General features: G+C 40.9%; 1 protein-coding gene across 1 annotated transcript; it reads right to left on the minus strand.

Annotated features, from left to right (window-relative positions):
• Nucleotides 1–3,482: 3,482 nt before the first annotated feature.
• LOC134657753 (protein fem-1 homolog A-A) lies at nt 3,483–26,599 on the minus strand. Its single transcript, XM_063513318.1, is given in 19 exon segments — nt 3,483–3,723; nt 3,813–4,052; nt 4,142–4,381; nt 4,474–4,713; nt 4,806–5,045; nt 5,171–5,299; nt 5,440–5,752; nt 7,345–7,519; nt 11,465–11,592; nt 14,703–14,822; nt 16,333–16,433; nt 17,182–17,249; nt 18,682–18,762; nt 19,758–19,991; nt 20,942–21,106; nt 22,161–22,278; nt 25,144–25,319; nt 25,776–25,926; nt 26,338–26,599. Coding segments are annotated over 19 exon segments (3,327 nt in total). The 5' UTR covers nt 26,505–26,599.
• Between the last annotated feature and the right edge of the window lie 178 nt (nt 26,600–26,777).

Genomic DNA, 26,777 nt, shown 5'->3' on the forward strand with positions numbered 1-26,777 from the left:
TTAACCGCTTAGCAAGTGGGCCTTAGACTAATTAACCCAAGACCAAATGTAATTATTGTTAAGGTAGATAGTTAAATATTGTATTTTAATGCATTTGTGGAAATAAAACAAATTTTTAAACCAGTAACATGCAGTTTTATTTTATATTATGACAACGGGTAGTGAATACATTAGGTGTTTTTCTTTCGATATAATACATAGTGTCAATAAATAGGCTTTAAATTTGACAATTGCTCAGGGCGCGTAGCCAAGGTGCCAATCGTTAACACTCCGTAGCGTATCGTACTTATCTCCCTATCACTCTTCCACACTAGTGTGACAGTGACAGTTGCGTTTCGCTCGCTAATAAATAAATTATGAATTACGGCACGTTGGCTGACGCACCTTGCACAGCCCTAGTAGCACGGTCGCATTTTTATCGTTTGTCACCATGCCTGTCACGTTCTAACTAGTATGTAAGTGCGAAAGTGACGGGCATAGTGATAGTCGATAAAAATGGAACCGTGCTGAGCCCGCTGGTCGTATAATAGTGGTATATACGAGGGGCGTTCAAAATATTCTCGGTATTGATATCTTACGACCTCTTCTAAAATTTCTTTCGTTACTGGCCGCTAAGGTTTATTCATTGACATTAAAAAAAAGTATAATTCGAACCGAGATAGTCTTTGGTTTTTCTGCAATTGCTGAACAAACATGAACATCATGTGCGAATTGACAATGTTAACTAAATTAGAACATCGATGCGTGATAAAATTCTTGACAAAACAGGGTAAAAATCAAAAAACCATAAAAGAGGAAATGGATTGTGTTTACCGTGAGTCTGCTCCTTCTTTATCTACCATTCAAAAGTGGTCAAGCGAGTTTAAACGCGGAAGGGAGAGTATTGAAGATGACCCTAGACCTGGCCGGCCTGTAGTAGCTACTTCACAAGAAAATATTGATAAAGTGGAAAAACTTATATTGGAAGATGGTCGAGTGAAGGTAAAATCTATAGCACAAGTAACCAATCTCTCTATTGGTACCGTACATGATATTATACATGACCATCTTAATATGTCAAAAGTAAGTGCAAGATGAGTTCCGCGAATGCTGACTCGGCTTCAAAAAGACATGCGTGTAGCTTGTTGTTCCGATTTTATTGACCTGTGCGGTGAAAATCCTGATGAGGTGCTGCAAAGAATAGTTACTGGAGATGAAACCTGGGTTCATCATTATGACCCAGAGAGTAAACAAGAGTCCATGCAGTGGCACATTAAGGGTTCAGCTCATCCCAAGAAGTTCAAGGTCATCCCTTCAGCTGGCAAGGTCATGGCCACGATATTTTGGGATTGTGAAGGAGTATTACTAATCGATTATAAAGAAAAAGGTGTAAATATCACAGGACAGTACTACGCTAACATTCTACGTCAATTAAAGGATGTAATTAAAGAAAAGAGGCGAGGAAAGTTAGCCAAAGGTATTCTGCTTCTGCATGACAACGCCCCCGTCCATACTGCTCATATTGCCAAGGCAGCTATTGTTGAATGTGGGTTTAAAACTGTTACTCACCCACCGTATAGTCCGGACTTAGCCCCCAGCGACTTCTTTTTGCTCCCCAATCTTAAAAAGGATCTGCGTGGAAATAAATTTTCTGACGATGAAGCATTGAAGGCGGCAGTGGAGGAGCATTTTTACACGAAAGATAAAAAATATTTTTACGAGGGATTAAAAAAAATAATTGATCGATCTTTTAAGTGTATGAACATAGGGGGGGAGTATATTGAAAAATAAAAATATCAAACTTTTCGTACTTGTTTGTTTTCATTCTCATACCGAGAATATTTTGAATACCCCTCGTATTATGAAATTCTCAGTACATCAACAACGGTTATACCGCTACAATGTAAGATACATACAATATTACATGATTGGTTATTTTGGTAGGTGTAATGATGGACCTAAGAGTTACATAGCTCATCACTTGTTCCGAAATCACCAAATTTAAATAATGTATATAAAAAAAATGTCTTTACCCATCTCTGTCACTACAATTGCAAAAGCGAAACAGACGGATATATAAGAATTAGCTGATTATGATAACTAGATTATACTGAAAATATTTCATAGAAGTATTTAGAAAATCTAGCTTTATTTAAGTACCTACTTACTTTTTTTTGTGATTTGATACTTTGTATTTATAAATGAATTATTTTTTAACACTTTAATGAAATGAAATGAAATATTTTTATTTCGAACATGTAGGTACTTTAGGTAAGTACCTACACGATTTTAGAAGTTGGATATTATATTAAATAAATGTGGTGATTTGGGGTCAAACGTCGAAAAAATCAATAAATTACATAATTTTAACCTACAATTGTTATAATATATCTAAAAGTTATAATTTGATCAATTTCAGTCTCTATTATAACGAGATTTTTTCTAAAATATCACATTAATACCAATAAACAGTTATCTCAACAACTGCCGTTCGCGAAATTTTCTAAAATTACTATCTTACATATTTTTATTTATACATGTTAATTATGGTACATTGTTCTAGCAAAGTACTTACAATATTGACACCGAATATGATTAATTACTAGTATTTATTCCTGCAAATGTAAGCACACGTGGGTAAACAAGCATACGGCCCGCCTGGTAAGTGGCTACCGTAGCTTATGGACGCGTGCAAGTCCAGGGTTGTTACATGCGCGTTGCTTACCGAAGTATGTGACATAACAGTGTGACAGTGATTGAATTGATTTGTGACATATCTTGATTGTATGACTGAATTTAAAACCAAAATATATCTGAAATGCGACAAAATGGAAGCGTGATAAATCTTGAAAGTGACACAACTGTTTACAAAACTAAAAATGCAAAAAAAATAAAAATTGTGACTAAATTGAAATGTTACATAACGGAAGTGTGACAAATCTTGAAAGTGACAAAATTGTAACAAAACAGAAATATGACAAATTAGAAAGAACTAAGGGCGATGTAAATCCAAGAACTGCACGAGATGCCTCGGTATCATTGGGGAGTCTAACTCCAAACCCGGCGCATGTCTGCACAGCGCCACAGAATAAATAATAGTACTAAGTACAGAAGACTCACTCTCTAACAAAACGCGTCTGTTACGATCAGCACAGATATGGCCGCTAGGTGGCGACAGCGCCACGCGCGGCTTATGGCTTTCCCCAAAATTGGGGTCGGAACGGATGTACTTTTAGCTACCTGTAGCAAAGCGACGAAATTGCGGAGTGAGCTACGCCTGACAGCGCCCTAGCTGCCAGACACGCCAGCGTGACGTGCCGCAGCACGCGCACGCTGCTGTTGGCGTTGAGCGCGAGCAGTTCGCTATAACGAAGCATTTAGAAAGTCTAGTCTTACAGCAAGAAATGCGACAAAAATAAAAATTGTGACAAAATTGAAATGTGTGACAAATCTTGAAAGTGACAAAATTGTAACAAAACTGAAATATGACATATTAGAACGAACTAAGGGCGATGTAAATCCAAGAACTGCACGAGATGCCTCGGTATCATTGGGGAGTCTAGCTCTAAATTTGGCTTGTGTCTGCACAGAGCCCTAGCCGCCAGACATGCTAGCGTGACGTGGCGCAGCACTCGCACGCTGCTGTTCGAGTTTAGCGCGAGTAGCTCGCGCGCCGAGTCGCCGAACTTGTTGGGCTGGTCGAGGTGCGCGCCGCCCGCCAACAGGGCTTCCACCAGCGCGGAGCTGAAGATGTTCGTACCAAAATTGAAATGTGTGACAAATCTTGAAAGTGACAGAATTGTAACAAAACAGAAATGTGACAAAACGGAAACTAAGGTCGATGTAAATCCAAGAACTGCACGAGATGCCTCGGTATCATTGGGGAGTCTAGCTCTAAATTCGGCTTGTGTCTGCACAGAGCCCTAGCCGCCAGACATGCTAGCGTGACGTGCCGCAGCACTCGCACGCTGCTGTTCGAGTTTAGCGCGAGTAGCTCGCGCGCCGAGTCGCCGAACTTGTTGGGCTGGTCGAGGTGCGCGCCGCCCGCCAACAGGGCTTCCACCAGCGGGGAGCTGAAGATGTTCGTACCAAAATTGAAATGTGTGACAAATCTTGAAAGTGACAGAATTGTAACAAAACAGAAATGTGACAAAACGGAAACTAAGGTCGATGTAAATCCAAGAACTGCACGAGATGCCTCGCTATCATTGGGGAGTCTAGCTCTAAATTTGGCTTGTGTCTGCACAGAGCCCTAGCCGCCAGACATGCTAGCGTGACGTGGCGCAGCACTCGCACGCTGCTGTTCGAGTTTAGCGCGAGTAGCTCGCGCGCCGAGTCGCCGAACTTGTTGGGCTGGTCGAGGTGCGCGCCGCCCGCCAGCAGGGCTTCCACCAGCGGGGAGCTGAAGATGTTCGTACCAAAATTGAAATGTGTGACAAATCTTGAAAGTGACAAAATTGTAACAAAACAGAAATATGAGATATTAGAACGAACTAAGGGCGATGTAAATCCAAGAACTGCACGAGATGCCTCGGTATCATTGGGGAGTCTAGCTCTAAATTCGGCTTGTGTCTGCACAGCGCCCTAGCTGCCAGACACGCTAGCGTGACGTGGCGCAGCACTCGCACGCTGCTGTTCGAGTTTAGCGCGAGTAGCTCGCGCGCCGAGTCGCCGAACTTGTTGGGCTGGTCGAGGTGCGCGCCGCCCGCCAGCAGGGCTTCCACCAGCGGGGAGCTGAAGATGTTCGTACCAAAATTGAAATGTGTGACAAATCTTGAAAGTGACAGAATTGTAACAAAACAGAAATATGACATATTAGAACGAACTAAGGGCGATGTAAATCCAAGAACTGCACGAGATGCCTCGGTATCATTGGGGAGTCTAGCTCTAAATTCGGCTTGTGTCTGCACAGAGCCCTAGCCGCCAGACATGCTAGCGTGACGTGGCGCAGCACTCGCACGCTGCTGTTCGAGTTTAGCGCGAGTAGCTCGCGCGCCGGGTCGCCGAACTTGTTGGGCTGGTCGAGGTGCGCGCCGCCCGCCAACAGGGCTTCCACCAGCGGGGAGCTGAAGATGTTCGTACCAAAATTGAAATGTGTGACAAATCTTGAAAGTGACAAAATTGTAACAAAACAGAAATGTGATAAAACGGAAACTAAGGTCGATGTAAATCCAAGAACTGCACGACATGCCTCGGTATCATTGGGGAATCTAACTCTAAATTTGGCTTGTGCCTGCACAGCGCCCTAGCTGCCAGACACGCTAGCGTGACGTGCCGCAGCACGCGCACGCTGCTGTTGGCGTTGAACGCGAGCAGCGCGCTATAACGAAGCATTTAGAAAGTCTAGTCTTACAGCAAGAAATGCGACAGAAATAAAAATTGTGACAAAATTGAAATGTGTGACAAAACTTGAAAGTGACAGAATTGTAACAAACAGAAATGTGACAAATTGGAAAGAACTAAGGGCGATGTAAATCCAAGAACTGCACGAGATGCCTCGGTATCATTGGGGAGTCTAGCTCTAAATTCGGCTTGTGTCTGCACAGAGCCCTAGCTGCCAGACACGCTAGCGTGACGTGGCGCAGCACTTGCACGCTGCTGTTCGAGTTTAGCGCGAGTAGCTCGCGCGCCGAGTCGCCGAACTTGTTGGGCTGGTCGAGGTGCGCGCCGCCCGCTAGCAGGGCTTCCACCAGCGCGGAGCTAAAGTTGTAAGGCAGCACGGCCACGTGCAGCGCGGTGCAGCGGGCCGTGTTGCGGCGCAGCGGGTCAGCTCCTGAAATAAAAAAAACAATGGGTTGCACTCCGGGAGTGCCGGCAGAAGTGAAAACTTATGTTGAGGTTAACGCCATCTAGCGTTATTTCGTAGCATTACTTGAAACCACTAAGCACATCACTGTTAGTACTCGAGTTATATTAATACCAATTAGAGCGAAACTCACTAGACCTGCAGCCAGTAACGCCTTAGCCAGACTCGCGCTAGGGAACAGGGCGCCTGCTTCCTCCCCGCAGTAAGAGGAACGGATGACTGTCAGGCGAGAGACAGAGAGGTCGAGGAGTGTGTCCCAAGTGTGCGCTTCCTGCAACTTCCCCTGCCTTAACTCCCAGCAGCTTGACTTTCGGCCTCGCGTTGGACTCTGTCCTCTTGACGCCCCTTGCGCCTACATCTTTCAAATTTACCTGACAAAAGTTGGCTTGCCAGATATTTGACGGTGTTACCTGCAGCCAGTAACGCCTTAGCCAGACTGGCGCTAGGGAACAAGGCGCCTGCTTCCTCCCCACAGTAAGAGGAACAGATGACTGTGAGGCGAGAGACACCTCTCGGTGGAGGAGTGTGTCGCAAGTGTGCGCTTCCTGCAACTTCCCCAACTATCTTAAACGCTCTAACTCCCAGCAGCTTGACTTTCGGCCTCGCGTTGGACTCTGTTCTCTTGACCTTGCGCCTACATCTTTCAAATTTACCTGATAAAAGTTGGCTTGCCAGATATTTGATGGTGTTACCTGCAGCCAGTAACGCCTTAGCCAGACTCGCGCTAGGGAACAGGGCGCCTGCTTCCTCCCCGCAGTAAGAGGAACGGATGACTGTCAGACGAGAGACAGAGGTGGAGGAGTGTGTCGCAAGTGTGCGCTTCCTGCAACTTCCCCAACTATCTTAAATGCACTTGTGTCGCAAGTGTGCGCTTCCTGCAACTTCCCCAACTATCTTAAATGCACTAACTCCCACCAGCTCGACTTTCGGCCTCGCGTTGGACTCTGTTCTCTTGACGCCCAAATTTACCTGACAAAAGTTGGCATGCCAGACTATATTTGATAGTGTTACCTGCAGCCAGTAACGCCTTAGCTAGACTCGCGCTAGGGAACAGGGCGCCCGCTTCCTCCCCGCAGTAAGAGGAACGGATGACTGTCAGGCGAGAGACACCTCTCGGTGGAGGAGTGTGTCGCAAGTGTGCGCTTCCTGCAACTTCCCCAACAATCTTAAACGCCCTAACTCCCAGCAGCTTGACTTTCGGCCCCGCGTTGGACTCTGTTCTCTTGACCTTGCGCCTACATCTTTCAAATTTACCTGACAAAAGTTGGCTTGCCAGATATTTGATGGTGTTACCTGCAGCCAGTAACGCCTTAGCCAGACTCGCGCTAGGGAACAAGGCGCCTGCTTCCTCCCCGCAGTAAGAGGAACGGATGACTGTCAGGCGAGAGACAGAGAGGTGGAGGAGTGTGTCGCAAGTGTGCGCTTCCTGCAACTTCCCCGTCTATCTTAAACGCTCTAACTCCCAGCAGCTTGACTTTCGGCCTCGCGTTGGACTCTGTTCCCTTGACGCCCAAATTTACCTGACAAAAGTTGTATTGCCAGATATTTGATGGTGTTACCTGCAGCCAGTAACGCCTTAGCCAGACTCGCGCTAGGGAACAGGGCGCCTGCTTCCTCCCCGCAGTAAGAGGAACGGATGACTGTCAGGCGAGAGACAGAGAGGTGGAGCAGTGTGTCGCAAGTGTGCGCTGAGCGGAGCTGCAGTTCCACTACGCGACGCATGCGACGGTGTACCTGCGCAAAAAAAAAAATATAGTTCGTTTCTTTCAGCATTAGAAAAAAGGTAAACAATTTTGTCGGGGTCACCAATTTAGTGCCCTCGCCTAGAGCTCTATTTATATATCAAATAATACGCGCAGATAGAGATGATGAATATTTACATATAATGAGAGAATATTTACAGCGAATATATTACAATAGGATTAAATAAGATTTAGGCTTCCGTGTAGAAGGAAAATTTAGTTGTGTCGAAGTGACATGAATGACACGTTGACGTAGACTTGTAGACGGGTTGTGGGCAGCCAGTATTGTGGTGCGCCACAGATATATAAATAGTGCTCTAGGCGAGGGCACTAAATGTCTTTTTATTGGATAACACATTTGAAAAATACGTCACGGCAAATATGTAACAAAGGGTAATTATGAATCGTATACGATTATTTAAATTCTTTTGCTTTCTTAAGTAATAGTTACTGATTTTTAAACAGCGTTTTTCTATTTCAAGTGACTCATTTGTAACTTGGTGTACAATTTATAAAGAAACAAAAAAATACTCAAAAAAACTTTGAATAATTTTACGGTTTAGTATGACTGGTTTTTAGTCACTCGCGCGACATAATATGTCAGTACGTCTCACAACAGTTTAAATTCAATTACTCAAAAAGAGACTAGAAAGAAAGAGAGATTTATAAAATTTAAATTTAAGAGACTTGTATAGTCGAAAGTTTTAATTTATGACCCATTATTTACCTTGTCACAGTGACATTATGAGGTCTCTACGGACTTTCATATTGATTGTCATTGTGACAAGGTACGAGATGATACTTTCGACCGTATGTATAGTTCTTGAACACGGGCCGTAACCAGCCACGAGTGATTCAAGAGGGTTTATGTATAATTAGTGAACCCGTGCGAAGCCGGGGCGGGTCGCTAGTAGTCCATAGTAGAGATGCACCGGATATCCGGTTACTATCCGGTATCCGGCCGTTATTTTTGTATCCGGCCGGATACCGGATAGTAACTTACTATCCGGCCGGATACCGGATAGTAAAATTAACACATTGGGGTAAAAAATGTTCGTCTCGAGCTCATTCCTTACTTTGCGCTAATGTTAAGAAATGTAATATTAACTTTGAGTTTAGTCAAGTAGATTCAGCAAATATTGTTAAAACATTCAAGTCACTCAATTTAAAGAAAACGGAAGATTTATGGGGAACATCAGTTCGAGTCATTAGTCATGTCATAGACGTAATAGCGCCTTACTTAGCCGTAATTTATAATATTTCAATTTCACAAGGCGTCTTTCCAGATCTTATGAAATATAGTAAAGTCATTCCTCTTTTTAAATCTGGTGACTCGAGTAATATGGCTAATTTCCGACCAATATCAATACTTCCTGTACTAAGTAAAGTTTTTGAAAAATTAATGTTAAATGATCTACTGGGTCACTTCAACAGACATACTTTACTTACAAGCAATCAGTTTGGTTTCACAAAGGGCCGTTCCACGACCGATGCTGCTTCGGTACTCATTAAACATATTTATAATATTTGGGAAAATTCTTGTGATGCAATTGGCATATTTTGTGATCTTTCTAAAGCATTTGATTGTGTGGATCATGGAACGCTCATTTTGAAATTAGAACACTATGGTCTGTCAGAAAATGCCCTAAACTTTATGTCTTCTTACCTTAGCAATAGAACACAAACAGTTGTTGTAAACAAAACCCAGTCTAGCGGAGCTGTAGTCCAATTAGGAGTGCCGCAAGGTTCTATTTTGGGTCCATTCCTGTTTTTGGTTTATATAAATGATTTGCCATGTATAGTAGAAAATCTTTGTGAAATAGTTCTTTTTGCTGATGACACATCATTACTTTTTAAGGTTGATCGGAAATCTACCGATTATAGTGTAATTAACAGCACACTCGTTAATGTACTTAACTGGTTTACTATGAACAATTTGCTTCTTAATGCTAAGAAAACCAAATGTATTAGATTTTCTTTGCCGAATGTTAAACCAGTCGATACTAAAATACTTTTGAATAATGAATGCTTAGAGATGGTAGATAAAGCTCTGTTTCTTGGTTTAACATTGGACAAAAATCTACAATGGAGTCCTCATATCTGAACACTAGCTAACAAATTAAGTTCGGCCGCTTACGCCGTGAGGAGAATTAGACAACTGACTAATGTTGAAACAGCTCGCCTTGTTTATTATAGTTATTTTCATAGTGTAATGTCATATGGTATTCTGGTTTGGGGCAAAGCAGCTGACATACAGACTATATTTGTCTTACAAAAGAGAGCCATTCGTTCTATATATAACTTAAGAGCGCGTGAATCATTAAGAGAACTTTTCAAAGAAATTAATATTTTAACTGTAGCTTCCCAATACATATATGATAGTATTATTTATGTTATTAAGAATCTAGACTCCTTCACTAAGAATTCTGATGTCCATAACTTTAACACTAGAAATAGAAATAAGCTTGCTATCAGAAAGTTTCGTGTCCGTAAAGTACAAAAGTCATTCGTTGGGCAATGCATTCATTTTTATAACAAGTTACCTGAGAATGCTTTAAGATTACCCTTTCCAGCTCTTAAGAATTACTTAAAAAAGTCATTGATGTTAAAAGCTTATTACAGAGTCGAGGACTACTTGACAGACAAACATGCATGGTCCAAACCAGAAACTAACTAATAAAAAGTAGTAGCAATTAAAAACATTGTATTATGTATAGAGTTATAGGTGACACAGCTCAGGTAAGCAGGAAAGCACATCAAATATTATATGTTGGTAATTAATAATAATCAATCAGATTTATATAATATGTTTTCCCATTTCTTTTAATAACTTTATTTTCTTTTCCTTTTGTAAGAATTTGATATGTTTTCTGAAAGAGCTACGATTTTGTATGATTCCATGTACATATGTATATTTTCTAAATCAAATTTCTATTACACCTTATGTGTATAATTGCATGAATTCTATAGTAATTTAAATTGTATTTTTTCCCTTATTTTCTCGTAATGCATGTTAATTATAAGATGTAATTATTTTTGAAAAGATGTGTCCCGCCGAGTTTGTTGCCGGTCCCATATTGGGATACCCTCCTCCAATTGAGGGGGGATTTAAATCTTCTCGGGGCAGAGGTGTAGGGTTGGAGCCGGTCTACCTAGCTTTATTTGACGTTCATAAGCGCATTGTAATTATGCCTACTTGAATAAACTATCTTTTATCTTATCTTTATCTTATCTTATCTTAATGGAATCTAAAAAACAGTCACGGTCATATTGCTAACGACACAGTAGATATAAATGAATACGTAACCAATGTCACACAATACACTTATTTGTTTACACAAAAATACGCGCGCGCACTTGTAACTATAAACGAACTTACTACGTAATCATCATCTTCCTCGCGTTGTCCCGGCATTTTGCCACGGCTCATGGGAGCCTGGGGTCCGCTTGGCAACTAATCCCAGTAATTGGCGTGGGCACTAGTTTTACGAAAGCGACTGCCATCTGACCTTCCAACCCAGAGGGTAAACTAGGCCCGTATTGGGATTAGTCCGGTTTCCTCACGATGTTTTCCTTCACCGAAAAGCGACTGGTAAATATCAAATGATATTTCGTACATAAGTTCCGAAAAACTCATTGGTACGAGCCGGGGTTCGAACCCGCGACCTCCGGATTGCAAGTCGCACGCTCTTACCGCTAGGCCACCAGCGCTTCCTAAACGAACTTACTACGTAATGACATGATAAAACTTAAAACTCGTTACGATCCTAGAAATGTGTCCGCGCGAACGTTCACTACCTGCAAAACTCAAAATATAGGTATAGTTCCGCCGGCCGAATATCCGGCGGCCAGGTCCAGGCCGGATATCCGGTATCCGGTATCCAGCCAAACAACTATCCGTTGCATCTCTAGTCCATAGTATAATGTATGTGCTCACGTGAGCCCGTTCCTCCCCGACGGTGTCGAGCATCAGGTGCAGCAGGTGCGCCAGGCAGCGCAGCGCGCGGTCGAACGTGTCCGCTTGCTTCTTGAACACGGGCCGGGGCACGAGCCACGAGCGGGCCTCTGGAACAACACACAATATGTCAACACAAAAAAAAAAAAAAAAATTCAAAATTACTGTAACAAGGTGGTTAGAGTCCCTTAACTATAATGAAACGGAATTACTTATTAATTGAAGTATTACACACACACACACACACACACACAACAATAAATATATTTCGCCATTTAATAGTAATTAGCTTAAGGGGACGGTATATGACGTTTTCGATTTAGAGCTCACTTTATGCAGTCAATTTGTTCAAGAAATGTTTAATAACTGCATTAAATTATACGGAAATTTGTTCACGAAGAAGCCGTGTACCGGCTCTTCACGCCATAATATTTTTTATTTGCTGTAATTCTCTACAAATCGACACTAAAAGTATCCAAAAATAACAACACACAATATATAATATTACGTCAGCACATAATATATGTAAAATATAGGGACGGTTACAACCACAGACAATCCAACCTCTAGACATAGCATAGTCGCGCTACCCCCTCTGCCACACATACGGTAGCGTTACTCCATCTTCGAGTCAATCCCGTGCCGTGATTGGTCCGTGTCTTTGAACGGACCAATCACGGCACGGGATTCGCTCACCTCGTCCCCTCGCACCCCCGTATTTTTGGCAGCATCGGTTTCATGAAAGAATTGGCCTAAGCTCAGTCTAGAGGTTGGATTGTCAGTGGTTACAACAAACTTTAGAAAATATGTAAATTTATTTACGTCAAACCAAACCAGTTATAGTTTGTAGCTTTCTAATAGACCCCGACGGCTAATCCTATTGTCTATTGTAAGTAAAACCGCTCGTACCACGTGCCACAACCACCTGCATAAAAAATCGCTCGTTCACTTTACCCAGGTAATTGAATTACAACTCCTAAGGAAATTGCAACAAGATTCAAAATGAACTAATGGATAAATATTTTGTACCCCGATGTGTGTGGTCAGTACTTAGGTTACTGAGTGCCGGCGAGTCGAACGTTACAGAACCAGTCTAAAATGTGTCATTGAGATGCGTAACAAAGGCGCGTTATCGGAGAGCGCACCTACACTGGTTTTTTGAGCGTTGGACTAGCCTGCGCTCAGGTGCCAATCAGAATAAATAAGACCTTTTTTGCAGGTAAGTAGCACGTGCGGTTTTACTGAACAATAGACAATAGGATAAGCCTTCGGGCTCTACTAGAAAGCTACAAACTATAATTACATAGAATACATAGATGAGACAGACGTTAAAAAGGACCCCCACTCAGCGTAATGCTACGGTAAGCCGCAGCGCTGATTTTCAGTGAGGACCTAACTTATAATTAACTTAAGGCTAAGGAATACAGACAAAAATTAACACGTACAGGAAAAATATAAACAAAATAGATAAAACAGTAATTAAAAAATGACAATCTTTACGACCCCGTTCTTGGATCTGTGGAATTACCCGAATTACCCTAGGACACCACGCCGTATCTATAACTTGAGTTGCGCCGTTCTCGAGAACGTTCTGGCCTAGTGGATAGTGACCCTGCCTATGAAGCCGATGGTCCTGGGTTCGAATCCCGATAAGAACATTTATTTGTCGATAAGAACAGTTATTCGAGCTCCAGGTGGTGGAACAATACAAGTACTTGGGCTTGCTTATAGATTATAAGTTCTCATGGCAGCCACATGTAAATGGCTTATGCAATAAATTAAGAGCAGTACTTGCAAAATTCCACCACCTGAAGTTCGTGTTAAATAGGGCTACTATGTATGCAGTGTACTATGCTCTAGTGGATTCGCTGTTGTCGTATGGGCTGTCAAGTTACGGTCGTACATTTAAAACGTATCTAGATAAGATAAAGGCACTGCAGATTAGATTCATGAAATTAATGGTTGACAAGAAAACTAAAATAAAATGTAAAAGTACTACCTATGAAAAGCTCTTCTTAGAATGTAATATTTTAACAGTCCATGAAAAAGTCAAGTTAGTATTAGCTCTAGAACAAATGTGTAATGATGAGTTTAAAATACCTATTGTCAATCAAAGGTTAATAAGAAACAGAGATAGTAATAAATTGCTGGTACCTAGTTTTACGAATTATTATGGCCAGAGAAGTAGAAAATATTTAGTCCCTAAGATCTATAATGAGTTACCGTCGGATTTAAAGACCACAAGGATGACAAAACAAACATTTAAAAAGAAACTAAGCAATTTTTTATTAAACAAAATACAAAGTCAATAATACGTTACATTTTAATTTTATTTTGATTTTCTTTTACTGTACGCTAAGAATATAGAGTTGACCCCTTACTTCATGTCATAAATAAAAAGTATTTGTTTAAAAATGAACTTTAATAGTTGCTATATAGGGCTGCGCATGAGGTAAAGGGTTAAGTAGATACCTAAGTTTAAGTTACCTATCAACTACCTAGCTTGCAAATACATAAAGGAGCCTCGTCTGCCAACAAACCACTCTGTGGTTTGGCAGAAGAATATATGTAATTAGTTATAAGAAAGATCTCTGAATAAACGTTTTATTTATTTATTTTTATTTTTTTTGTGTGATGAACACAAATATTTGTTCTTGAGTCATGGGCGTTTGCTATGTACATACCTAAGTATGTTTTTATCTATATAAGTATGTGTGCCTATCAGCCATAGTTTTAAGATCAACCTAGCCCAAAACTTAACACCTTTGCTTAGTTTTGGGCTAGGTTGATCTGTGTAAGATGTCCCCTAATATATATTTATTTATTATTCTCCGTTTACTATAGGGAATATTCTCGAGCGAAAACATTCACCATACAAAACGGAGTACGTTCTGTAGAACGGCACCACTCTATTCTATAATAATAATAATATATAAATAGATATAAGTACCTATGCATGGTGAGAAATTAATAATGCGGGTTAAAATGATGGGAGTCTATTATGTTTAGTATATGTAGGTAAGTATATATATAATTTGTTTCATTCCGGACCCCTTTGTTTAACATAATTATTGAAAGTCATAGCGTAATTGTTTGAAAAATTGAACGAAACAAAGCAAAAGCGACTCTGTTCCAATTGAACATGGTTTAAATTACTTCGAACTGAATTGGTACTATAGGTAGGACCTTGGGCCTTATGAGGTTAGAGAAGTATACCAACCGGGTAGTGCGTCCATGAGTAGTTCAGCGATGTGTACCACATCCTCGTGCGGCTGAGCGGGCAGCGCGCCACGCGCGTCGAGCAGCAACCGCGTCAGCGCGCACGCCGTGTGGCAAGTGTCTGGACAATAAAACAATAGTTATTTTCACCTCAGCAGCTCGAACAAGGGTACTTTGCTACTTAAAAACAGTGAGCAAAATCGCATTTTGCTCACTGAGTGAGACAAAATGAGCAAAATGCGATTTTGCTCACTCAGTGAGCAAAATGCGACTTTGCTCACTGTTTTTAAGTAGCAAAGTACCCTTGTTCGAGCTGCTGAGGTGAAAATAACTATTGTTTTACAAGGGGGCAAAGTTGTTGTTTAACCGCTCGTGCTATACTGATACCCAAGCTAGCGAAAGATTGCAATATTGAACCATTTGAACCACGAGCGTAACTAGTGGTTCGAAAAATGGAATCTTGGGCGTTGAGAGGGGTTCAAAGCACGAGGGTTAAACAAAATTTGCCCCCGAGTGAAACACACAATTTTTCATCACACCAACTCGAAGAAAATATGAACTGTAAGATATCAAACAAATAAAACCAAATCAAATCCAAATAAATTAAATATTTATCATTTAAAATCATCATTTAAAAGTCAATTAACCAGCAAACATTAAGAAAACTCGAAATTTGCATTTGATTACTTTGCCTCACATGTGAATAAAATGCAACTTTTGCTATCGGTTTTTGAACAATCAAGAGAGCATTTACCAGTTGGTGTGGTGAAAATAAGCTTTTTACCAAAACCCAACTTACCTATTATGTATGTAAAGTTTCAGCTCACAAGGAAGGGTACCCAACTGTCCGGCTCCGATTTTATTTATTTTTATATAGTTATAGAGTAGTCTAAAATAACAGACACGTATTTTTTTTAGCTGTACAAACTCAACCTATTGAGGAGAAATTGGCCTCCAAAGTATTGAAAAGTGACAAAAACCTCTAACTTCTGTAGAGTTTTGTTCAAGTAAATTGCTTGTTAATTACTGGTTTGAATATACATATGTTGGAGAACATGAAATAAGAAAAAAAAAATGAAAAAAAAAAAAAAGCCGAAAAAAAAATGCCGAAAAAAGCCGGCCAAGTGCGAGTCGGACTCGCGTTACAAGGGCGTACATCAAGTCCGACTCACGCCTGACTGCATATATCTAATAGGTTTTCCTGTCATCTATAGGTCAAGAACTATAGTGTGTATTTTTTTCAAAATTTTAGACCCATTAGTTTCGTAGTTTAAAGGGGGAGGTCGGACATACAGACAGACGCACGAGTGATCCTATAAGGGTTCCGGTTTTTCCTTTTGAGGTACGGAACCCTAAAAAACATATTTCAAAGTGTCATACTTCGCTTCACCCATAAAAACGTAGGCGTGGCTCACTCCGCGATTTCGTCGCTTTGCTACAGGTAGCTAAAAGTACATCCGTTCGGCCCCAATTTTGGGGAAAGCCATAAGCCGCGCGTGGCGCTGTCGCCACCTAGCGGCCATATCTGTGCTGATCGTAACAGACACGTTTTGTTAGAGAGTGAGTCTTCTGTACTTAGTACTATTATTTATTCTGTGCTAATAGCTACTAGCTAGTAAAGATAGGCTTACCAGGGTATAGAATAGAATCCTTCTCGAGTCGTATCTCGAGCGCCCACGTCCATAAGTCTATGCAGCGCTGATACCGGAATGAGTCCGCGTAAGATGCTCCGCTATGACAAATAATATTCACATAAAACTACTTAAAGTATTGGCTAAAAGAAAAAAAACAACGGGTTGCACTCCGGGAGTGCCGGCAGAAGTGAAAACTCAATGACATTGTAACAGTTTTTCGATCAGGTCACGTGTCCGTCTTACGAATTTTCAATCTGTCGAATCTCTCGGTCACGTGACCTGTCGCCAGTTCAACATTTTTTCCCCACCTCAAAATGTACACAGCGCCGCTAAAGAAGTTTTCACTTCAAAAAAATATCAATCCATAGCGTTTCTCTTAGTCTATGTATAATCTGTCTAACAATTCGTTTCTAGCGGCAAATTGAACTAATCAGAAAGTTCAACCTTCCGCATGTACATTTTTAAATTGTACTGCCAACGCCAACAGCGAGAAAATTGGCTGGCCACACTATGGTTTTCGTTTTTTTTAATTATTATAAAATAAAACCGGTCAAGTGCGAGTCGGACTCGCGTTCCAAGGGTTCCGCACATTAATACCCAAAATGTCTTTAAAAAACCAATACGGGTCGGATGAAAAACTAAGTACCTAATTATGTCCAACTCACGCTTGACTGCACATTTCTAATAGGTTTTCCTGTCATCTATAGGTAAAGAACTAATTTGTGTATTTTTTTCAAACATTTTAGACCTATTAGTTTCGGAGACAGCCGCACGAGTGATATAAGGGTTCTGTTTTATCCCTTTGAGGTACGGAACCCTAAAAGTGATTTGTGTTGATGACCTTACCGGTACATGAGTCGGAAGACGTGTTCCTTGTGTTCCTTGCCTAACACCCGGCAACACACCAGCAACGCCTGATAAGCAAAAGGAATCGTTTTATTGCAACTTTTATTTAACTTGCAATGTAATGTATGTTTGTACCACAGACAAGACATCCTCTAGACTGAGCATAGCAGCGCTACCCCCTCTGCCACAAATATACGGTAGTTTTACTCCATTTTCAAGTCAAAGTGTCTGTGTGTGACGTCCGTGTCTTTGAACGGACCAATCACGGCACGGGACTCGCTCACCTCGTCCCCCGCACCCTAGTATTTTTGGCAGCATCGGTTTCATGAAATAATTGCTCTAAACTCCGTCTAGAGGATTCCTAGTCTATGGTTTGTACGGATCAAATCTTGCAAGTTAAATTTGACTTACTTCCCGACTTCCAATGAAGCTGAAAGTTTGCATACATATGTAAGTCGGGTGAGCTGATCTGATGATGGAGACAGGAGGTGGCCATAGGAACTCTGTGATGAAACAACGCAACCTAATTGTGTTACGGGTTTTTAGAATTGTCTCGATGAGTATTAGTTGTCTGTCGTAAGAAAAGTACAGTCAGCGATAAAAGCTTGTACCAAAAATGAAATTTTTGCCAAAAACTTATTTAAGAATAGTTTTGACTAAAGTTTGGCAAATATCGGCTTCTATTTGACTCTCGAATTTTTCCATATTTCTCTTAGGTCTGATACAGACGGACTGCAATTTGTACGGGAAATGCACGCACAGACGCACAAGTGATCCTGTAATATAAGGGTTCCGTTTTATCCTAAAAACGCTGATTTCAAGGGGGGAGAGAGGGGGGCTCAGTAGATTGAACAGCACTGACTCTTCCGCCTCATGTGAAACCAGCAATAGGCTACATGACAAATTTTCATTTATGGTATCAATCCATCAGGTTTGTTTTTAGGATCAAATGTCTATATGGGACCCATTGCATTAAAGCAATACAAAAGTCAGAAATGATAGTCAAAGTCCGGCAGTCGTATTTCACTCGCGAAACGCCCCTAACAAGTCGCTATGTGAACGTGACGTCAAGGTCACTGAGAGCGCATCTTGAAGTATGAACAAAACAAGAAAATTTGCATTTTTGTCGGTGAAATATTGCGTTTATGTATTAGTTGCTATACTTACAATCTTTTTTTGGATAAAATGGTGAGGAATCGAATGGTATCCTTACTTACCTATTTCGTTTTTAAAAGTTAAAAAATAAAAATTGAAACTTTCAGGTGCTGTATTTTTGTATTATTTCCATATATTTTTTTAAATACCCACAATATTGCTGCTTTCTAGAAAGCAGCAATACTACGGTCGCTGGCACTAGAAAGTCCAAATTTGGCAAGTAGGTTCCTTATAAGGTCTAGGGGTCCACTAAGAAAGGAATATTGCTCATTTGCTATCTATTTTACTAGATTTTGTTATAAAATTCAACATGTGTCATTATCCCTATACCAGCATAAAACCAACCTGTATGCGTAAAGTGTCCGCGTCGGCCGCGCACGCTTCTAGTTCTGCCATAGTGCGCCATTCGCGCATGTATAGCAGGGCCTTACGCGGCTCCTAGTAAATAAAAGAAAAACTAGTATTTAGTAAGGCCAAATATAATTTTATCAGGGTATATCTTTCTTACTATATGATCAACTATTTCTTACTAATATTAGTTTACCTGTTCAGGTACTTTAGGCACGTATTGCCGCGTAGCGTGCCTCAGCGCAGTAGCTCGTCTCCAAGCAGCCAGACAGGCCGACACATCGTTGAATTCTTCCACTTGAGACGCTCAGAACAGCTCATATCCGTAAACTAGAGACATGTTGCTAGGTTAACCTTTACTTTTTGTTGATATTAATTTACCTGTTCAGGTACTTTAGGCACGTATTGTCCCGTAGCGTGCCTAAGCGCAGTGGCTCGTCTCCAAGACGCCAGACAGGCCGACACGTCGTTGAATTCTTCCAGTTGAGTCGCTCCTAACAACTCATATCCGTAAACTAGACACATGTTGCTAGGTTAACCTTTACTTTTTGTTGATATTAATTTACCTGTTCAGGTACTTTAGGCACGTATTGCCCCGTAGCGTGCCTAAGCGCAGTAGCTCGTCTCCAAGCCGCCAGACAGGCGGACACATCGTTGAATTCGTCCAGTTGAGTCGCTCCTAACAACTCATATGCGTAAACTGGAGACATGTTGCTAGGTTAACCTTTGCACTTTTGTTGATATTAATTTACCTGTTCAGGTACTTTAGGCACGTATTGGCCCGTAGCGTGCCTAAGCGCAGTAGCTCGTCTCCAAGCCGCCAGACAGGCGGACACATCGTTGAATTCGTCCAGTTGAGTCGCTCCTAACAACTCATATGCGTAAACTAGACACATGTTGCTAGGTTAACCTTTGCACTTTTGTTGATATTAATTTACCTGTTCAGGTACTTTAGGCACGTATTGGCCCGTAGCGTGCCTAAGCGCAGTGGCTCGTCTCCAAGCCGCCAGACAGGCGGACACATCGTTGAATTCGTCCAGTTGAGTCGCTCCTAACAACTCATATGCGTAAACTAGACACATGTTGCTAGGTTAACCTTTGCACTTTTGTTGATATTAATTTACCTGTTCAGGTACTTTAGGCACGTATTGGCCCGTAGCGTGCCTAAGCGCAGTGGCTCGTCTCCAAGCCGCCAGACAGGCGGACACATCGTTGAATTCGTCCAGTTGAGTGGCTCCTAACAGTTCGTACGCGTCGGCGAGACGGGAGGCGCCGTAGCGGACGCGCGCCGCTAACAGTGCCACCACCTGGTGAGAGGGTATAGTTTATCGACTGTTTAAAGAACCTGGAAAACATGGATTAAGATAAATATTTATACTATTTATAGCCTTATGTTTTTCTAAATTTAGAAAACTGTTTACTTATAGTCGACAATGCGCAGCCTAATCCGTTGAAGGTACAGCTTTGGGAAACCTATTTTTTTAAGCAGTGCCCTTAGTCACATCTGTAAAAGCATTACAATTGGTGCCGTGACCACGATATTTCGACTACGTGGAAATAACGAACTACGACAAATTTATCATGCGAACGGCTAAGGAGTGGAATTCAGTTCCTGCAAATCTATTCCCAATCCACTATAACTTAGATCTTTTTAAATCAAGAGTGAATAGACATCTTTTAGGTAAGCATGTTCCATCCTAGACTGCATCGGCACTTACCATCAGGTGAGATTGTGGTCAAATGGTTACCTATTTCTAATAAAAAAAACTACACATTATACAGGGTGGCCCATTTAGATCGGTCAGTATGGGAAAATCTGAAACTATAAGACATACGACGATCTCTTCTTAGGAACCATGTCATCGATTTTAGTAACAAGAAAAACTGCATTCATACATTTAATTTTTTTTTATGTAAAATGTATTGGAAAAAATGGTGGCCATTTCGAAAACATACTAAAATAAATTAAAGGGTATGAATACAATGCATTTTATTCATTTCAGACGTCATGTTTCATAGTAACATTTACTGCTTAAGACCTACACAATCGATATCTAAATAGAAATAATTTTAGATATTTTTTTTTCAAAACGTCCGGGTTCAATTCCCGAGCTGAGTACACATTTTTTTTTAATGTATGAATGCAGTTTTTCTTGTTACTAAAATCGATGACATGGTTCCTAAGAAGAGATCGTCGTATGTCTTATAATTTCAGATTTTCCCATACTGACCGATCTAAATGGGCCACCCTGTATACCTGACTGGCTCCTTTTAAAGCGGCAGTACGTAACGCATCGTCACCGGCACGAGACGTAAGGCGCGGGTCGGCGCCTCTAGCTAGAAGTAGACGCGCTGTTTCTAAGCGGTGCTCTTGGATAGCGTAGTGCAGGGCGGTTTTGTGTTGCATGTCTGTTGCGTCGACCTGAAAGAACGTCAGCATGGTTAAAGTATTTGGGTGAATCAATTTTTTCTTGTCACTCGTTGCCATGGTTACGTTGACCCAGGGGTCACTCTTTAAAACCTGATTTTTAGGCATTTAAATTCTCCAAACACACTTTTTTGTGAAACTTATAAACTCTTTCCATAGAGGGTCGCTTGTCTACCAAGCGTGTCAGAAGAAGGTGGTGGACAATGGCTTCTAACAAACTATGCTATGCTATTGTCTCTTGGCTGACCGGACAGAATAACAACAAGAAATAGTTGATCCACCCATTTACCGTGTTGAATTTACCGTGTCACTAGGGTTGCCAGATCGAAAGGCGCTATTATCGGGAAAAAATATCAATTTTTCGGGATTTTGGGCTTTAAGTCGGGGAAAAAAAAAACCATTCAAATTAAATTAATTGTATTAAAAACAACGATATTTTACATTATTGGCACTACGTCAGCTGCTCCGGCCAATCTCGCCACGCGCGCCTCGCATACACGCTGACGGGCTCGACGCGGGTCGCTTGCTCGCTCGACGACAGTTCGGAACTTGAAATTATTGTTTTATAACGTGAAGCTGTTTTTCGGGACAATTTACACTTTGTCGGGAATCGGGAACACATGCTAAAAATCGGGAGAATCCCGCCGAATCCCGACCATCTGGCAACCCTACGTGTCACCCTATTATAAAGTAGTGGCTTATGAAGAGTATGGGGTTGCTCAGAAAGTAATTTTTATATAATAGGTAAAAAGGGGGCACTGAAAATGAATATCGTGGTATGGTAAACTTAAGTAATGATTTTAAGTAATGAGCAAAATATAGCTTTAACTTTTTTGCAAAAAGTTTTAATATCCCCGCTTCTTATAAAATAATACTATTTCGTAAAATATCTCGTCTAAAAATTTCGACTGATTTTTTTTATTTTTTTATTTGTGATAAACTCTTGCGGGCTCTTGATGTCCATTTTTTGATGTTTCCCGAGGCAGGATATGTGGTTTTGCGAACTTGTTAACGACATTTTTACCATGGTAAACTTTGTAATATTCACCTCAGCTCCGTGGTCGATGAGATACGTGCATAACCGCAACGATTGCACAGAATTGATGAGACACGTCCCGCCATTGTGATTCGGTCGGTGTATGTCGGCACCGCGTTCCACTAAGAATCTGTAACAATCATTAATATGAGTAAAATCTTTGAACAGTCGGCGTCAAAAATATGTTTACACTTTTGCATCTTACTCCTTTGCAATAAGGCTTAAATTGTAAACATATCTCTGACGTCGACTGAACATTAGGAAAAATTATAAAACCTAGGATGGAATTTTTCGCACAACTAACTTGTGTTTTATTTGCACCTGTTGAGTAAAGAGGGGCTTTTTCTAAAATAAATATCGAAAACCAGATTCTTTCAAATATGGACATTCTTGGGCTCATTCTACTCAGAATCGACAGCACTCTCCATCCTACCATTAAAAAAAGATGTCCCAAAATGTCCATTCCATTACGTCACGTTTTTAGTATGAGAAAAAATTTCACTTGTATGTAACGTGACGTAGTGGAATGTACAATTTTCATACAAAATTTTGGGTAAATTTTTTTATCATGTGGATTGAATATGCTAGTGATTCTGAGTTGAAAGAACCCAAAAACACCAGGATCTGGGAGAATCGGGTTTTTAATATTTATTTTAGAAAACGCTCAGAGATACCTAAATTTACTTACAGTTTGTCCCGATAACAGCAGATGACGGTATTTCTAGACGGTATTCTTGGATTGTACCTACTTAAAATCGATCATTGTAACATTTGTAACCTTATCATTCACAGCAGAGTATATGACAATATCATTGTAGGTCTATAAATGTTCGTCAATCAGTATATGTCGTACTTGACGATATGGCGGGGTATCTGACAGCCATCGATTTGTACCTCACATGATTGGCTCTTTTCACAGCAATCATTTTAACCTTACCCTTCACAAAAGCAGAATATATGGATACTAGCGACCCGCCCCGGCTTCGCACAGGTAGTTCAATAAATTTACACCAAACCTTTACAAATTATACACCTAAACATTCCTCAAGAATCACTCTATTGATAAGTGAAAACCGCATGAAAATCCGTTCAGTAGTTTTTGAGTTTATCGCGAACATACAGACAAGACAGACGCGGCAGGGGACATTGTTTTATAATATGTATTGATGAGGCTACCATTTGACACTATGAAAACTATAAATGTACCATTAGGTTATTAAGTTGTACACCGGGACTTAATCGCGTATCTAAGTTTTAAGATTTACCTCCGACGTTTCGAGGACGGCGTTGTCCCGGTGGTCTCAGAGAAGTCTGGCTTAAGTTGACATCAGCATCTTCTAACCGCGCGAGTTTTTCGAACTACCCGCACTTGGTCTTGTTTATCAGCTTGAACGTTTTGCGCACTAGGCGTAAAAAGCGTAAAACTAGGCACAATGTGTAAAAATCGTGAAAGTTTAAATCAGTGTTATACCATCAGCAGTGATCGGGGATTTCTATGCCACACCGCGGGATATCAAGTCGAAATGGTAATATGGATACGCCACTTGGCCCGCGATAGGAACAAAACTGTTCTAAAAGTAAACGCTATTTCGGTGTTGGTAATTCGTTTATAAAATAAAGGACTGTAAAAAAACAGTGTTGGTTATGATTTAAAGAAAAAATATTATTCAAAAAATTATTAAGTTTTCAATTTTTCAATTTAAAATTTTAATTATTAATATTAATAATATATGCAATGCATGATTAATTGATTAACAGTAACATGCCAACACTCTCCTATATCGCACACGAATCCCGGAATCCCGCGGCATATCCATACTAGCATAATGATTGAGGTCATTCACCCCAAGTGGCATAGAAATCCCCGATCACTGACCATTAGGTTTGTGTTAGCTTGCCGTACTTGACAATATCTAGGTGTGTGATGAAGCAGGCGCTCCGGACGGGGGTGGAGCCCGAGTCCGAGCCAGCGTCTACCCGCACTTGGTCTTGTTTATCAGCTTGAACGTTTTGCGCACTAGGCGTAAAAAGCGTAAAACTAGGCACAATGTGTAAAAATCGTGAAAGTTTAAATCAGTGTTATACAGGGTGGCCAACTTAGAGGTATACAACTTTTTTTTGCCGCCATTTTATTTTGGCGGTAAATATGACAGTTATTGCATGAAAATTAGTTTGTGTAGATACGGCAAATTTATTATGGAGCGTTTTACGACGGAACAACATGTTTTAATCATTAAAAACAATAGAAACATTAAAAATAACGTTTCCCAGTCGATTAATTTCGAGAAACGGTGACATTGACTGGCCCCCAAGATCGCCTGATTTAACAGCTCCTGACTTTTTTCTGTGGGGCTATCTAAAGGGACGTGTCTATGCTAATAGGTCAACGAACCTTCAGCAATTAAAACAAAATATTCGAAACACTGTCGCTGAGATAACGCCAGAAATGTGTGAAAAAGTGATGAAAACCGCGATGAAAAGGGTTCGCATCTGCCATGCTGCTAGAGGTGGACATTTGTCTGACATTATTTTCCATGTGTAATTGCTGACCCTACATATTATATTTAACAAGGAATACTTAATATTTTTTATGTTTTATAGAATAAAATTTCAAACATAAAGTGTATACCTCTTATTTGGCCACCCTGTACCATTAGGTTTGTGTTAGCTTGCCGTACTTGACGATATCTAGGTGTGTCATGAAGCAGGCGCTCCGGACGGGGGTGGAGCCCGAGTCCGAGCCAGCGTCTACCCGCACTTGGTCTTGTTTATCAGCTTGAACGTTTTGCGCACTAGGCGTAAAAAGCGTAAAACTAGGCACAATGTGTAAAAATCGTGAAAGTTTAAATCAGTGTTATACCTAGGGTTTGCAATCCGGATCCGAAATGTATGAAATTATCCGGATCTGGATCCGGATCCGCTGATATTCCCATACATTTCGGATCCATCGTGCAAACCCTAGTTATACCATTAGGTTTGTGTTAGCTTGCCGTACTTGACGATATCTAGGTGTGTCATGAAGCAGGCACTCCGGACGGGGGTGGAGCCCGAGTCCGAGCCGGCGTCCAGCTTGGCGCCGGCGTCGGCCAGGGCGCGGAGTACGGGCAGGTGGCCGGCCACGGCCGCGCACCAGAGCGCTGTCACGCAGTGGACTGAACGCTCGTCTGGAACCTGGGAAATTAAAGTTAGGTTGGAAGTCAAATAAATGGCATTTAAAGTTGTTATATTAACAAAAGATATCATATGTTTTTTTTTGACATTTAGATTTTATTCTAGAAACATTATAGACTAGTATTTTTTATAAAAAAAATTATGTTTGACGATCTTTTTGTGAAATTCTTAGTTTTAAATTTGGTCTGTATAACTCTGATAATTAGCTTAAGATAATATATATGTAACGCCTAATTACTATTCATAAGTCCTTGTTGCTAGGCCTACATGAATAAAGTATATTTTGACATTGACTTTATTTTACTACCCTCTGGCCGGAAAGCGTTAACTTTCGGCCCACTGCGCTAATCTAAGTTGCCGCTTGCCGGCTCCGCTCAACAGAAAAATAGTATACACGCCTCAGCCAGTAAATAAGAAAGATGATGATGACGACAGATGATAGTGGCTTACCCTCACCTCGTAAACGCCGCGCTGCTCCAGATCCGCATTGCACACGTGGACGAGATACTCCACAGCCTCCAGGTTGCCACGGCGACAGGCGATGAAGAGGGGGGCGCAGCCGTCGCGTGTCCGGGAGCAGAGGAGACGACGGTCATCAGGGGATAGTCTGCATAGTTAGGGCTCATTTAGACAATGCGAGAACTCAGTTTCATTACATTGCAGATTTTGATTGGTCGGTTGAATTTCATATTTCATATTTATTTATTCAGTAACAATAAACATTGTGTATGAATTTCTATTATAAATAAATTGGACGTAACCAAGAGTCCGCAATGTAACTAAAATCGCAAGCGAGTTCGCACGCTGTCTGTATCAGCCCTTATACTGTCGCGCTAAGCATGTGCTAGCCCGGCTGTTCCTAGTTATCCTACTTGACGGCACATATTTCAAAGGATCTTGCACTTTTACATTCCTTATTCATGACAAAAATAAAGTGATTGATATTGATTCTTAATTTGCTTAAATAATGACGGGTAGATATGCCTTCAATTAATTTAATGTTGCGGACGGTAGTTACCTCTCAAGTGCCGTTCGCAGCCGTGCAGAGAGCCTAGCGCCCGGCGCAGAATGTTTGACCTCCTGCATAAGATCATTGTAAAGGACCCCGTAAGTATCCGAAGCTTTCCAAGCCGTCAGCCTCACTATATCACTGACACACTCCGTCTCCGTCTCCTCGTCCCACATGATTACGTTTGATTATTCTTTCCGATATGATGAGAAAAAATGCAAAATGATTCGAGATCAAAACAAATAGAAAATCAATCAATCACAACACAAAGGAGCCATTTGACATTTGTGCAAAAGTTATTTTCACGTTTTAGCAATCCATTTCGCTTTTTTTTGCTTTTATTATATTAAAAAAAGGTACTTTTTCAATTGGTAGCAGAAGCAGGTTATTACTTCAAAAAAACATTAAATACTTGTTAGACTGGTTATTAGTAGAATAAAAGATTAATT

Source organism: Cydia amplana, chromosome 20, assembly GCF_948474715.1.
Source record: "Cydia amplana chromosome 20, ilCydAmpl1.1, whole genome shotgun sequence".
In the NCBI taxonomy this organism is placed as follows: Eukaryota; Metazoa; Arthropoda; class Insecta; order Lepidoptera; family Tortricidae; genus Cydia; species Cydia amplana.